At 29.4% G+C, this 17112-nt stretch overlaps 2 protein-coding genes across 5 annotated transcripts; both read right to left on the reverse strand.

The window, feature by feature from the left end:
• Nucleotides 1–3419: 3419 nt before the first annotated feature.
• Nucleotides 3420–7232, reverse strand: LOC132935320 (E3 ubiquitin-protein ligase RNF185-like). The gene is made up of 6 exons (XM_061001838.1): nt 6772–7232; nt 6303–6463; nt 4884–5015; nt 4333–4387; nt 4156–4267; nt 3420–4067 (listed from the first exon to the last, which is right to left on the reverse strand). The coding sequence occupies exons 2-6, from the start codon at nt 6455–6457 to the stop codon at nt 3970–3972; spliced, it is 552 nt and encodes a 183-aa protein (XP_060857821.1). The 5' UTR covers nt 6458–6463; nt 6772–7232; the 3' UTR covers nt 3420–3969.
• Nucleotides 6801–16070, reverse strand: LOC132935319 (probable RNA helicase armi). Of its 4 annotated transcripts, none has more exons than XM_061001837.1 (16): nt 15950–16070; nt 15394–15602; nt 15052–15314; nt 14807–14969; nt 14504–14664; nt 14064–14207; nt 13856–14002; nt 12927–13044; nt 11490–11652; nt 10643–11159; nt 10075–10271; nt 9738–9905; nt 9391–9677; nt 9063–9308; nt 8648–8993; nt 6801–6928 (listed from the first exon to the last, which is right to left on the reverse strand). In XM_061001837.1, the coding sequence occupies exons 2-15, from the start codon at nt 15505–15507 to the stop codon at nt 8661–8663; spliced, it is 3021 nt and encodes a 1006-aa protein (XP_060857820.1). In that variant the 5' UTR covers nt 15508–15602; nt 15950–16070; the 3' UTR covers nt 6801–6928; nt 8648–8660. The 4 variants fall into 4 exon arrangements, with proteins under 4 accessions (XP_060857820.1, XP_060857819.1, XP_060857818.1 ...); XM_061001836.1 differs by having other exon boundaries at nt 15769–16017; XM_061001835.1 differs by having other exon boundaries at nt 15732–16017.
• Nucleotides 16071–17112: the final 1042 nt, after the last annotated feature.

Below are 17112 nucleotides of genomic sequence, written 5' to 3' on the forward strand. Positions count from 1 at the left end.
TCCGCGACCTACCACAGGTAAATTGCCTACCTGACAATATACTGCTGCGAATCAGAATTTTTATTCCAGGAAACAGAAAGATAAGATACATTTCGAACACCATACACCGAATATTAAATAACGAATTGAACAAAGTTTGAGTCATATAGAGTTGGTACATTTAACGGGCAACGAAGTGCACGGGATCAGCTAGTAATGTATAAATTATAAATTATTATTTGATAGAGTAAACAATAACTAAAAGTCTAGACATAATATTATTCTTTTCATGTTGGAGATACTAATTTAAGTGATATTGAACAATAAACATGGTATTCACATCATTAATGAAGTAAACCTATTAACTATGAAACTAACATTTATAATGATACATTTACATATAGTGAGTATTAAACACATAACAGAACATTAGTATTTGAAGTAATTATCATTTGAACTAGGTATTCAAAATTAAAACTAATTTCATCATATTATAATCAATGCCTAATAGGAAATTATTTAAACTTTACACCAGGTTAAGCATGTCAAGTAAAACATCTAGCTTGGTGGAATCCCGTTGTATAGTATTTATTATAGCAACTAGTTAATTTAAATTTATATGTATTGTATTATTATTTATTACATTTACAAAATTAAAATGGAGGTGACTATTTGTTTTTGATCCATGGATTAGTAAGGCGTACACCAATAAAAATATTGAATTCCATAGACGATAAAATGAAAAATTAAATTAATTAATTTTTAACTATTTTATTCTTTTTTTTTTTTAATAAAATATAACTTTCATGCCTATAAATATATAATAAATAAAATACCTATTTACTATAGAAAGGGTATTAGTGCATGTAAGTTCATGAAATAGTTATATACCATGAATAAATTGTGAACATGCTTGGTAAAGATGTAGCTATTAGCTATAATATATTATTTTGTAATAAAATATTAGTATTATTGTCTTTATGATACTATAGTAGGTACAAGGTACTATATGACATTACAAATCATAATATTTTAGTTAATTGTTTACAATTTTTAAAAAAACCTATCAATTATGGTTATTAGAGATATTCTGAGTAGAAAATCTGGTATTACACCGGGTACAGAGTACTGGCCGAGTAAAATTTGTTACACTAACCGGGTATCGAGTATTGGCTGAGTAAAATTCATAGTACTAACCAGGTATCGAGTATAGGCCGAGTAGAAATGTAAATACAAAATGGGTATTATACTACTGTCGAAGTACCGAGTATCAACTATATAAACATTAGACAGTAAACACGAGATTTATTTTTGTAATTCGTAGAAAAAAAACATGATTTGTTTATAATCAACTGGCTATTGTAAATCGGTTCAGTTATTCCAATATGTACCAAAATAAATTATAATTTATTACCCTAGAATTTTAGTTTTTCTCCGTTTATTAATTGGTATGCATATATTTATATATAGACTATCAGCGTTTGCATTGGATATGAGTCGAGTAAAAATGTAGGTATTACGCCGGTACCGAGTAAGAGCCGAGTCTTAAATATGATATCGAGTACCCGGCTATCGAGTAATTACCGGGTACCCTCTAATGGTTATAGTTGTAAATTGTTGTCATACTACTATACTGCTTCATAATTATATGGTAAAACTTGGCGCAAGTTTGTATTTATAAATACATAATTAAATACAGAGTAAGTAATAAGGACATAAGGTAATAGACAGAATATTTTTATAGGAGATACCCCACCACAGATCGGTTTCTGAATTTTTTATATTATAAGCATTTATTAGCTCAGATATTCATAGAAGTCAGTGTAGAGTATTCTGACTGGCAGCATGGTTCGCCCTAGCTAGCACATGTCATCAGTTGGTATATACATCAAGACAGTAAAGCAGTGTCATTTGAAACATTGCTTGGTTGAATTTTTCCGTAGAACGGGATTTTAGCACACTAGAAAAAAGTACTTATCAAAGTAATATAAACTTTATATTTGTAATTACTCAAATAAAATATAATCATATTACAAAATTAATTTTACTTTGTTAAATTTCTCAATAAAATCATTTTGTAATCTTAGTATCATAGTTGGGCCTTGGTTGCACAAAAATTTGTTTGTTATAAAAAGTACATTTTATATATAGTGTTGTAAAGTAAAATATTTTAAGGTACATTTTATATATGGTATTGTAAAGTAAAATATTTTAAGGTTGTCAACTGTTAAATTTGATCATTTACACGTGTGAAATAAATAATTGGCATTAAATAAATTTCTAAAAGACCAATGAATGTTATGATGTATACAGTGATTCACCAAGCATACTCATCCCTATTTTCCCCTTCAATCTTATTAAGTTTGATATTTGGTAATTTTAAGTATACTTAAAAGTTAAAGACCATATCAAAAATACTTGAATAGTTTATATCATATAAAAAGTTCCATTAGGCAATACAAACTTTTTTTTCAAATGAGAACTATTTCTATTTATTGTACATTTTTAAGCAAATGATTTATATGAAAATGCTGGTATACCACAACCAAAATTAAAAATAAATATGTGCTTATTGATTTAGAGTAAAAATACTAGCTTTCATTTGAAAAATAACAATTGTATTGCATGCAAATTAATAAAATTAAAAAAACATTTTGATAATTAATATACATATATATAATTGTTTTATATAACCCCTCCCATTGAACATATCTGTGTACACCGCTGCTTTATAATGACATAAATTATGTAAAACAATATTTTCGAGAACATAAAGTTTTAAATATATGGAGTGTTTTCCAATAAATCACCTAGTGACTTCTTGATATTATAAATCATTAAAAAATGATTCAATATACACACCTCCAGGCTCCAATATAAAATCTTTCCAGTTTTTAATAATGATTTATTAACCAAAAGTAATTAATATTCATTAGATAATATTTTTTAATTTCATAATACTCATGATTAGATTTTAATTTCTCAAGTATTCAACATTAATGCTTATTCGGTTTATTTAATCACAAGTCATTCTTAAGATGTTGTTATACCCCCATGTACTGTGTCTTACTGACACTTAAATAACATGACTAATATTACATTCAGAAGAATCCTTCTTTTTTATAGTTGAGTGAGTTGACTTAATATCAAATTTAAAAGTAAGAATATTCTCAAGGGCACCTCACATACTACATAGGTTTATTTTGATATATAATTAGTAAATATTAAATTTTTAAGCAAGATTTGAGCATTTAAAAATTCATAATGTTTATATTAGTAAGACATTACATTCTCATAAGGTTGAATTAGGCGACAAGAAAAAAAAATAATATTAAGTAGCTAGGTAAAGTTCAAATATATAATTGACTGTGTGTTAAATAATCTTATAATGGATGGGATGAACACAATTAATTATAATAACAAATAATGTTTTAACATAGTTAATCATAAAGACTTATTATATTTTAATTAAGTCAAAACAAAACCATCATGTCACAAATAAACCATAGGTAACTATTAATAATACAATATTCATAAACACACAATTAAATTGTGACATTTAAAATAATTGTTTCAATAATATTACAACATAATACAATATACAAATTAATATTTGAAAATTTAGTAGTTTAAAACTCAAAAGACAAAACTGTTCAAATTATTGCTGGTTTTGAAAATATTCTTGATGAAATCATAGGCAATATAATCGTCAAACCGTTAAAATTATTATATTAAACTACATTTAAAGTTTTTATATCATAAAAAATAATATAACTAACAATAACAGTTAAGATTCCAGACTAAACTCCAAACAATACAAATTTAAGTATATATTTTGAAACTTATACAGTCAACAGATTAGGATAAAATAGCAAATTAAATTAATATATAAAAAGAAGCCCTCGTGGAGTGCTTACTATAGTAGTTCATTGAATGATAGAATAATAATAATAATAATAATAATAAAAAAGAATGTACTCATCGAGTAAATCATGCTAACAAAAGCCAAATAATAAATATTACTGCAATCCATAAGAAAAGTTTTGATAAGTATTGATCATCTTGTTGTAGTTGACTACCAACTGGAACTAATTAAATTTAGAAATTAATTAAATTCATCTAGTTTAAACCATTATTGAAATTAAGAATTAAAAAATGTAACTGTTATGTACTTACTTCCACGAGGACGATCAGTAAAATTAAATGATGTTAAGAATCCAAAAGGAAATGCTCCTATTCCAAACGACAAATGGAAACCGCCATCTCCAAAGGTAAAACCAGGGAAACCCTGGAAGAATTAAAACCAGTTCCACATGAACATGAGAAATAAAAATGTGTATGTTGATAACTCACAGAATTAGCATCCGGTTCAGTTCTTTGACCAGCAGGCCTAGGTGGCACTTTATTTCTGAAACATAAAAATATATTTAATAGTAAACACTGAATTCATATGTATTATTTTCAAAATGAGGTATCTAGTAACATGTTGAAATTAAAACAACTATTGCATGTAAATATTTAATAGTTAATACAATCACTTAAAATTGTGAGTTTGTTTATTAAAAAGTATTAAAACTGTAATAGAAATTATTTTTAATAAGTTATTTCTAAAACATAATGTGTTACTGTTTCAGTATTGAGGATAAAAAAAAATTAATAAAAAAATAATAATATAAGAAATGCTTATAGGTACTTAACCTTGTACCTATTATTTTTACTTCTGAATTATTTTTTTTTTATTATGTGAAAGTGAAAATGTTGATAACTAAAGTAACTTACCCAATACTGCAATTTATTTATTATGTATATTACTGTATTCTTATAGAATATACAATATGAAGTATGAATAACAAATATTAATTTTAATTTTTAAAAAAATGCATTTAAATTGGCGTAAACCATACCTAGGATCTTCTTGTTTGGAATTTCCACGTCCATAAATTGGTATTACTTTATCTTTATTTATAACAGCTTTACATACAGGGCATACTTGACGACCTGTTCGAGTTTCTAACCATTGATGCAAGCATGGCCAGCTATAACATAAAACATTTTAGGTTTGAACTAAATAATATTGCTAACATTTTATTAAATTATTGAACAATAATACTTACTAATTTCTAATACAGTCGAGTCGCAATAACTCAAACATCAATTTTTTACTACTCTTCTCGCGGTTAGATGTGGTTTAATTTGAGTTAATTAACTCAAAGAAAATTTTAATCACGATTTGACTTCGAGTTATCGCGATTCGACTATAATTAGGTATACTTAATATTAATTAATCAATTACCTACAATATCAATATGAAATTTATTTTATTTTCTTAATTTTTAGAAAGCATATTATTAGGAGAATGTAATTTATCCTTTACTTTTGATATTTTAGTTTATAAAAGTTTATAAAATATTTATAATATGAAATATAAATTAATTATCAAATTTATGAATACTTAATTAAATGTTTTGTAGTTATATGAAAACTACAAATGTATCAAATTAGGTAACTATCAATTACTATTTTTAAAACACTTAATTTTGGTCATGAATAGGACGCTGATTTATATGTTAATACATTATTTTATTGAATGCAGATTACAAATGAGCTTAGTTCGTAACACTATAAATAAAATAATATGTATTAATTTTTATGTGTTCACATTTTTTGAATTAAATTAATTTTCTTAAACATTTTACCAATAATTACCTACCTAAGTATTTTGTATTTTTTTATTGAACTATTCACAAAATATACACAATATTCATTATTCTAAGAGAAATAATATGTTCAATGTCGTAGTTCATGATAAAAAACTTCATAATAAATAAAATGAAATAAGTTCACTATTTTTGATATTACTATATGCTTAATATACAACCTATTACTCTAGTGTTTTCCAAAGGGTGTGTCATGAAATTTTAAAGAGGTGCCATGATATCTCCGTATTCGTGGATGTGTATCACAGTACTTATTTTTGATAAATAGATAATATAATAAAGTGCTGCGATAGAAAAAAATTTTTGGAAACCATTGATTTAATGACTAGTTGTTCTTGTTGGTTAGTTTGATTTTCTATACAGTATTTTTTTTATTACATGATTACATTTTGTTAAATATTTATTTCATGTATTTTTACAAAAATAACAAATATTTTTACTTTAAAATCCATGCCCTAAATGGCAGATAATGATTTATGATTTTAATTGTATTATTTTCACAGCCAATAGTAAAAATAAATTGTTTAAATAAATAGGTAACATACAAAACACATAAACTAACAGATGTACTTGTCACTATAATTTGAATTTAACAATGGTACTAACCAAAATAAATGGCCACAGACACTGACAACCGCATCTTTTGCATTCTCCAAGCATATGTTACACTCAAACATGTTATTCTGATCATCTTTGCCATCATTTTCTTCATTACCTGTGTTCTTTTGCGTAGAATCTGACTCGTTGCTTGTGGTAGCCATCGCATCCTAAAAGGTTCAAAAACAGACATTTTATATAAAAATATAATAATATTGTAACAACAGGCTTATGTAATATTTCATACTTAAGAGTCTAAAGTTTAGACACTCGAGTCGCACACGTACCAATAACATGATTTCAGCCAATTAACATTAACTGTTTGTTAATTGTTGGTAATTGGCGTACACAATATTATAACTATAGTTTCTATTATTTTAATGTGTCTATATTAACCTAAGACACTATTTACGTACATCATGTCCTACACGATCAACAAAGAATGATAATGTAATAATGTGGTTTTTTTAATACTTACGAGTTACGGGTTGAAGAATGTGTGAAAATATTATGCACAGCCTGTTCTCACTTCATACGGTCCGTAATAATTTCAATTGGAAAAATATGGTTTACGCCGGACATGCACTCAGGTCTCAGACAGGCGGCAACAGGCTGGTGAGTTCTGAGTTACGACTCTAGTTATGAGCAATTGAAAAAAATAAATATTTTGTAGTATTTAATAGTGAATTATACCGCCGTTGTAGCCAGCTGTTGGTACCAATGGCCAATGCACCATTTGCACCAGCCGGCAGCCACCAGTGCTTTAAAGTTTACGAAGTACTAACCAATAAATAATAATAATATATGCGCCGTAGTAATATAGGTAACAAAAAGTAAATATTGGGTACCTTTCACTGAGAAAAAAGCGGTTTATACCAGCTATCACTAGACTAGAAAATAAACGGCTTATATCAGTATATCATGGTAGAGGAAAATTATATGAGTTCGACTTGGAATAAACAACTAATGTACCGACGTACCATCAGCCTTATATCAAGGCACAAGTTCGATGTGACATTATGACGATAAATTACAAGAAATTAGTAATTACATAGTATAAAGTATGCTCAATGTTAAGAGTGCACATATTTTTTAAGGGGCGATGTATAATTTTAAGGCAAACAACAATAAACATAAGGCGACGTCTTGCGTATATATTTATTCTTATTTAAGTCCGTCAATCTCTCTCCTTTTTTAGTTCTGTAGAATCGAAACCCCCCCACTTACATTGATGTTAATAATGTTAGCCACCCTGAAATTTTAATGGATTTCGGCCTATGGCAGTAATGCAGTATGCACAAAAAGTTAAAACACAAGGCGCATACTTCTTATTTCATACAAATTGCAAAATTCTAAATCGGTTGACGACGTTTTTTAGATTCAAAGTGGAGCAATGAATGGCTAACTATATTTTTATAGTGAAGTGCATTTGTTGAAAATTAAAATTTGATTTTTAATTTGCATACATATTTAAATGAAAAATAACGATATCGATATGTTGAAATTAATGAAACGAGGAATATATAATATACGACGTTTAATCAAAAGGGTTTTTATACCTACATTTAATGTTGCCAACAATTTGTCCACTTAACCTACAAGTGTGGACCGTGGGGTAAAAATGGTGAAATATATGGACTAGGCACTTTATTTTCATTGCAAATCGCTTTGGTAAATCAAATGGAGAGCAATTTAACCTCTAATTTAGATTTTTAAAAAATAATGAAACTTTTAATTAAAATATCTCTATTTATTCATGACTTCATGAATAGTTTAACAAAACCTTTAACTAGGTAATAACAATTATAATATATAAGTAATTTAATTCGTCAATAATCGTTCTTTATAATATTGCCATGGCCCATGAGGCATGAATCAATTGAATTAATTTTGCTAAAACCGTTTTAAGATTATTTTGATGTATATTTCAAACACTACATACCTAATACGTATTTTGATGAGCAAATAATAACTAATAATTTGTACCTAGTCTTACATAGGGACGGCGGCACGGCGCCAGGATTTGCGAGGCCCAGGACAATACACTTTTACGAGGCCCTGTCTGGCCTATACAAAGCTCTTAGACGGTTATATTCAACAATGGCACTATTCTTGGCTTTCACCTGACAGGGATCAAAATTAATTAAGTGAACTCCCTGGAGGCTCGTCACCCTGGAGAGGGCCACGTACGCTTGACCACACGAGAAAGTTGAGTTGCCAACATCTAACAAAGCATTTGGTAAACTTAATCCCTGACTCTTATGGATGGTAATAGCATAAGCTAAACAAATTGGGAATTGATTTTATATAAAAAGTAGTTTAACAATACAATTTAAATTATATGGTAGCATTACCACAGAATATGCTTTATTCAGGGACATTACACCCAATATAGTTATCATTCTTGATTGCTTGTGAAAGTACAAACTTCCAATTTTTATTCATTTTCATTGTAGTTGGATCTCCAATTATTATGAGCAACGATTTTGCCCTGGATAATGCGACATTGGTGCGTTCATTGGCGACAAGAAAACCAAGACTAAATTTCTTATCTTTTTCGCGTCCTGCTGTGGATTTGCTCCTGACTATAGATATGATAATAACCATCCTTTCTTGGCCTTGGAACATTTCTACCGAGCCTACTTTTGGTAATTTGATATCTGGATAGTACATTTTCAGTAACTCATTAATTTTGGAGACCTGTATCACACACAGAAAAAAGAGAATATTATAAAAGTTGGTATGGAATACAACATTATCATTATTTACTTGAGAAGAGTATGGGGTGATAATTCCAATGTCATCAACAGATATTCCAGATTTCATTAACCTTGTAAAGTACAATAATACTTGGAAGGCTTCGTGGGGATTAAACCATGAAGGACTATTGGGATCTTGGCAATCTTCGCCAACGATACCATGCACAATAACTGGTCCTTTACAACCTATGTCCCAGTGAGTATTTCCGTTCAAATTGTTTAATAATATTCTTTCCTGTGCATTATCATTCAATATCTATAATAAGAAGCATTTAAAGTGTGAACATTATATGAATATCATATTGATATCTAATACATCAAGAGGTGTCATTACTTACAGTTGACACTAATAAAGATTCATAAAATAATTTATTGTAGTTTAACATAATTTCCGGCAAAGATCGATAATTCTGAACTAAGTGTGTAATAAGTTTCGGGTTATAACCATTATGTTCTGGAAACATGTCAGTATCTCTCAGGTATGACGGGTAATTAATAAAACGATATAACATAGAAAGTCCCAGACCACCAGAGTGCTTTGCTAATAATGACATGACAACAGGTCCCAACTGCTTGGGATCGCCAGCCAATATAACTTGTCCATCTCTGTATGGATCCAAAAATGCTGTAAAGTCAGTTGTAATAATAAAAATATTTTTTAAAAATCTAATTACTAGACACATACAAAGTGGTAATAATATATCTGGTTCTGTTGATTGCCCAGCTTCATCTATAAATATATGAGTAAAGGTTCCACTATTTAAGCCCATCATATACAGTAGTCCAGCTGTACCTTCAGTGGTAAGAACTAATCGTAACTTGAGAATATTGCGTTTTCTAATTAACCTAGTGTCTAAAAAAAAGTAAGTTTTTTAATTATTATAACTATTTAAATTTTTACAATATAGATCAATTTTATCACTGGAGTGATTCATCTAATGTAAATAATACAAGTGATTTAACATTAAATTAATAAATTACTATTATATTATATTATCAAATATATAATTATTTCCCGTTACCTGATTCACCACCGTGATATGAACTCTCAAGTTCAGGTAAAACACAATATTCATCATAATCCATGTTATAAGATGAACCAATAAAATGATTATAGCTGACTAAACGCTTCATAACAGTTTTATCAAATAAACCAGAATTTACAAGTTTAGACAGTAACATGTCAACAGCAGAATTGGTTGGAGCACAAATTAACAATCTAAAAACATTTAAATATGAGAGAGTTTAAGGAAAGCATGAAAAGTTAACCAACCATTATCCCAAAAGACATGTGAGTTATAGCAGTTTGATCAGTAGTAATAGAGCAACCAGAAATTTTCCAGGTGGCCCATAAAAACCTAAAATATTTTTTATTTTGTACTTTTATTATTTTATTTTTAAATAATAAATATTATTATCTCAATTTACATCAACATTGAATAGTGAATACAATTTGATATAAATACTTTAAATATAGTTCTACAAGGCTTCTAAGATACATCACTCTGGTTGGGTCACTATTCAGCAGTATTTACCATAGAACAGTCACGTTCGCAATAAGTTGAACGACAAAGAATTAAAAATACTAACTTGCTTTTTGGGTATTCTTTATACACTTGGATGATGCTTTCTGTCATTGTTATTGTTTTACCGGTTCCGGGGGGTCCGTAAATAATATAAGGCATTGGTCTCCCTTCACCTTTCATAATGTTAATGACAGCAATTTTTTGTTCAGAGTTCAATTTATTATTAAACCATCTGATATTTTGCACAACCTTTGGCTGTGGTAACAGAGTATTGCCATCTTTTTTTAAATTATCCTCATAACTGTTGTCTGGGTTTATTTTATCATAGCTTAGAATCTTCAATTTCGATGGCTGGTATTCTAAGGAATCCCTGTATGGAAATAAAAATGATTCACCTAGTCTATTCTTTTTCCACATTTCATTGACTACTTCGTGTAGTTTTCGATACATATTTCTGGCATTAAAAAAATTCACACTATAATCCCAATGGCCACACATACTATGAAACTCTGGATCAAATTTTAACCATATTTCATCTGCCAAAACCTTATGGATTATGCCTTCATAGACTCCACATTCACCTAGTTTCAAATTGAATCACCTTAAGTAATGTCTATTAAAATGTTCAATTTCTAATCAAATTTAATCAGTTCTACTGACTCAAAAGCTTAATAATATAATAATATGATAAAAATTGATTGATTTTAGAAATTATTTTAAATAGTTAAGTCACTTAGTACTATCTTTGATTAAATACACAAATATAATATATTTATGTATGTATTTTAATCAATAGTACTATAATCAACAAGTACTAAAAAAAAAAGTTCATAATATTCTATTTATAGTTATTACTATAATATATACATTTTTAAGTCAATAGATATTAGTTTGTTTAGAAAAACATTTACCTAGTCTTTTAGTACAGTTTGGTGGATCTGTAACTGCAGCTCGATCACCAGTAATTAATGAAGGCCGTTGCTCAGAAAGATTGGGTATTTTCAGAACTAGATATTCACCTGTATGCTCAAAATGTATTCTTTCTTGTGCATATTTTTGAAGAGCTGCAGTAATCTAAAATTTATAACAAATTATATAATTTGAAGATTATAGTGAGAATGATTACAACTTAAGTAAATAAATAAATACTAAGAAAATAGAAATTATTATAATATTATACTTTAGTTTCAAGTATGTCTGCAGGATAAAATCCCGCCCAGGGCAAGATGAAAATTACTTATAATTTATTATCTAATATTAGTTATAGTGATGTTGATATACAAGTAGATACATGCAGTTAAAAATTCTCAGGGGGTGGGTGAGGGCTCCTTTTCTCCCCTACAGCCTACAGGCACCATTGTTTAGTTTCTCAGGCAATCCAGATTGATCATAGAAGCAGACCTAAGAGTTGCAGTGTCAATATGATGCGCAAGTCTCATTAAATTAGTAATAATCTTTTATTAATTCATTATATTTACACTTATTTTATGTTTAAAATTAATCAAAATTGTTCATTATTTTTAGATTCTGAGTAGAGCTATGAATGTATTTGTTTTACAATGTGGTTTTTTTTTTGCGTCTGTCATCACCTTTTGGGCCACCAAAAATGAATAGATTTTCAACTTCAGTATCTGATTCTAATTGGTACATTGGGGAGGTCAAAATTTAAAATTCCCAGTAGTTTTCAAGTGATTTTTTTTTTATAGAAATTGTATGTTCAAATGTTTTACAAAATTAGATATTTAAGCAAAGAACACTTGAACTTCTAAAGTATATTATTACATACAAATATGATAATATGAAAATAATTTTAATAAATATATTTTGAAACATGTAATAAAATCAGTGATGTATTTATTAATTTATTTTTTTATGATATTGAAAATTTTTGTTATTTTATCTAACTGTGGCAATGTTAATTTCCTATATCAGTGTATATTTATTATTTTCTATATATAATTGAGTTATAAGCTTTGAACAAATAGTTAAACATATCAAATATGATTTATACCAAAATATAGATGTATTAGTATTTTATCAAAAAGTTTAATTCAAGTACAAGAAAACTGGTTAATAATGAAATAATACATAGTTAGTTTTAATGATATTTTCGATATTTTTCATTAAGTAATTAATTTTTATATATTAATAGAAATTGCAATAGTAATTTATTAATTATATTGCATAATATACTAGAACAATGAGTTATAGCATACAAAATAAATGCTTGCAACAAATTACTACATATTAAGATCAACTTGATATTTAAATTATGGTACAACACATCAATTGATAATTACAAACACTTTAATTTTAATAAGCAATTTATAAGTATACTTATTACTTACTTCTATTTCTTCCATGAATAAAAGAGTATGATATTTTGCTTTGTAATTTTGGTAGGTAAGAGTTTCAAAAGCAGCTGGATATAATTTTTGAATATTACTTTTAACTTCAGTACTGTTTCTAAATTAAAAAATAAAATAAAATAATTTGTAAGCACTGCTATGTTAGATTAACTTCAAACAATGGTTTTATTATTTTTAAATTTCAGTAGTTGTATTAGCTGAAAATGATATGTAATTATGTTTGAGTATGTTGACATACATGATTAATCAAAAATTTAAATGTTCAACTAAATTATTATAATTAGATCTATGTGAAGAGATCTGAATTTAAAGTGGCCCATAGTATTTGTGAACCCTTCCTAGACAATAGCTCTGAGTCTGAAGTAATATTTTTTAAAAAATAAACACAATTTTACAATCAAAATACCTGTTATAAATATTACAATTTATAATTTCATGGGGGACGGAGGACTAAGACGTTAGATGCGACGTGCACCATCGCCGGTTCGAATCTTGGTCACTGGTGGCACTTCTCTCCGGGCAGACATCTGTTTGGAAAGATGCTGCCGACCAGGCATGGCAGAAACCTACAGGTGCCCAATCAAAATTCTGCCAAACAAACACACGAGTTAAAGACCTACCTTTCCAACCCCTACTACATAACCCTACTAGCAAGCGAATGACCTTAATCGTTGAGCTTAAAAAGATCAAAAAAAAAATAAAAAATTTATAATTTGCTAGGTTTTCAAAATATGAGATACTTTTATATTATTTCATTACAAAAAATATAGATTTTTGGGCCAGAGTTTAACTTGAAGACCACCAAACTTAAAAATGTCAGGCACTAAAATATACCTTATAACTCAATTTAACAATGAACATTTTTTAAATCAGTTTAGGAAAAATAGATTAAATTAAATTTGTATTACTGATTGAATTTTCCATTTTCAGACCAGTAACATTTTGTTAACTGAGATGGAATATTCCAATTTGCCAAACGGACTGATGGAAACTGTGCTCTAATGCCTTTATGAACACCACGAACTATTGGATCATTTTGCAGTTCAAATAATCTCCTGTATAGTTAAAATATAGTGAAAACTTGTATACATTTTTTTTTGAAACATTAATACTTACTGCATATCAATTTCTCTCTTAGAATAAAAATCTGAATTTTGTGAAAGAATTAGTCTTGAATCAGTGACATCAATGTTTATGCCTACTTTGTAAGTGATGTCTTCAAAAATAAATTCAACTTTTTCGGTAGATTTTCCTAAATACCTTGAAAAAGAAATTATCTGTTACTACCACGAGAACATATTATAACAACATTTGTTTACTATTATTTTTGGTTAATCAGTGGTGTAGCCAGGAATTTTGTATGTTGGGGGGGAGGCTAAGTATACAAATACAATATGTCTTTTATTTACACTTTTTATTTTTTTATTAATCTTGATAAAATTCTAAGGTCAACACAGTCAATGTGGAGAGGGGCTTTAGCCCCCCAAGGCTCCCAGGCTACTCCACTGTGGTTAATGGTTGTTACAATAGAAATGTGCACAAGGATAATAACATACTTTCCTTTAAGAGTAATGTCAAAAATATATTCTGACTGCACTCCAATTGTTATAGGCAATTTATTTTTATCAACAATTGACAATTGTACTTTATTTCCTTGCATAGTTTGATAATCATTTAATATTTTCTCCTCAACATAGCTGTTATTTCTAAATAATATCTAAAATGTAAAGTGAAATATAAATTTTAATATCTATCTTGGATCAACATAAATATTTTTTTTTCTTAATTATAAGTAAAATAATAAGATTTTTAAATTTAATAATAACCAGGTTCATAAAAGAGAAATTAAATATTAATACCTGTATTATTGATTCCTGTTCAAAAACAATTACTTTAGGCATGTCACCCAATACTTCAACAGTCATTTGATCTTCGTTATCATCATTTTCGCTAATATCATCAACTCGGTATGTTGGTTCATTGTCATCGAGGAGAACACGGATAGATTCATTTGCTCTGATCCTAAGGTTATTATATTAATGCATGATTAACAAAATATGTCGTATGTAATTGAACTATTCAAACACGCAGTTACAGAACATACATATTGGGCTGATGACGAGGGCCGTCTTTGGATAGGAAACAACTTGCAACCCTCCATTCCGCATTGTTAGAGTTCTTTTCCCTGTAGAGAGATACTCTGACAGAACTGTTGAGTTCTATATATGGGAAGTTCCGAATTTCCTTCTCGGTTTTTGGCTGATAATGGTATTTGTTGTCAATGATACATTTGTCAGTGTCCAATATCTTTGTCACTATACCATTTACATATGTGATATCCAACGACGGGTTCAAAATGCACGATATCTAAACATATCATATTGTAAGAAGTGAACATTACATTGGTAATATACCAATAAGTATTTTGTAAGGCGATGAATCTCACCCAAAAGTCATTATCCGCAGTCACATCTTTTTCAAAAACAATATTTTTTGGCAGCTCGGGCACTTCGGGTTTTCCGGTCACCCAACTCCAGATGCTGTTCAACACGGACGCCATGATCCCACGAGAACCCGGAGCGTGGTGTGGTATGGCAATTTAAAGCGCCGTTCTGGGCAACCAGTGGCTAAGCAATTCCTTGTGTCAGCAACACACTGAAAAAGTTAATACATTATTCGCAGGTTAGGACAGTAGGACGTCGTCGAGCACAGTGTACGATTATGAATGACGTCCGAGTGTCTGACAGTCACACACTCACACCGTACAAGAGACTTACAACGTACGGTTTTCGGGTTTTAACATTGATAATCTATTATTTACGCGACGATCCGCAGATTACTGGGAAAGAACCTACTGATTAACCACTATAACTACATAATACTATTATATTGATATCGTTAACGGCACTGGAATAAAATGCAGTAATTATTGATGTTTACATCACTGACTGGTGACATAAATAACTACAATTCCTAATAGAAAACCGAAACTAATAAATTACCTGATGTGAAATACTGAAATACTAAACTATAATGACACCACGATTAAAGATAGTGGGCCATGATACAAGAGCCATGTGCGCTTTGCCGCCATATGCGATGTCGCTCTGCACAATGAGCGCTATCATTGTTCTATGGTATTATAACCACAGAATATTCTGTGATATATAGACCTTGTACCGCTCACGATGTATAGAAGATGGATCTCTACATCGTGCCCCTGCTTATACTAAGCATAAGGTCTATGGATATAACCGTACAAGTATGCTCTATGATAAGACTACACATTTTTTTTAAGGGGCAACGTATAATTTATATAGGTAACCAACAATAAACACTATGTAGGTGACGGCACGCGTATACATTAATTTTTATGCAATGCAGTATGCACAAAAATACAAGGCGATGCACATGCGCGAACTACGACGAAAATACGGTTCGTGTAGAACATACTTCTTATTTCTATGAGCGCAATAACCAAATACCATGAAGACACGGATTAATATATTATTATTAATATATATTATTATGTACATCTTAGTCAGTGGACTAAATTAAGGAGACCACCAGACCACGGTTGTAGTATTATTACTTGTTCTGTGCTCTATGGAAGCGGTGGCTGCCAGTGTTGTCCGAATAAAGACCGATAAGAATGGTTGTACGGTGGTTAACCTGTGGTTACCCTGTGACCAACTTGAGGTGGTGTTGCACAGCAAGTCGGGGGATATTTTCGATTTGCGGAGCCGCGGAGCGACAGCGCCGAGGAGCGTAGCGACGAATGCCGCTAGCATGGCATCACTGTACCATATTTTTTCAAATTGGTGTCACTGTAATATGCTGGTATATGCTGGTATGGTATTGTGGTATAAACTGCCTTATCATTTTTCGGACAATTGTCCCCAACCCCTATGGCAGGTATTCTGCTTGTGATAACGTCCCGAAATGAGTCGCACGAGAGAGCTGCATATTATATACAGAGATATATATTTTAATATATATATCTGTGACTGCCACAGACTGCGCTGAGTACGCTAGGGTTGCTGGTAATCGGTAAAAAAGAACAATTTTTTAAAAGGTGGGTAAGTGGATGTCGCTCTGCTGTACAGTAGGTTACAAGTGGGTTACTGTAATGGATGGTGTTACATTTGAATTCAATGATATAATA

This window comes from Metopolophium dirhodum, chromosome 1 (genome assembly GCF_019925205.1).
Source record: "Metopolophium dirhodum isolate CAU chromosome 1, ASM1992520v1, whole genome shotgun sequence".
In the NCBI taxonomy this organism is placed as follows: Eukaryota; Metazoa; Arthropoda; class Insecta; order Hemiptera; family Aphididae; genus Metopolophium; species Metopolophium dirhodum.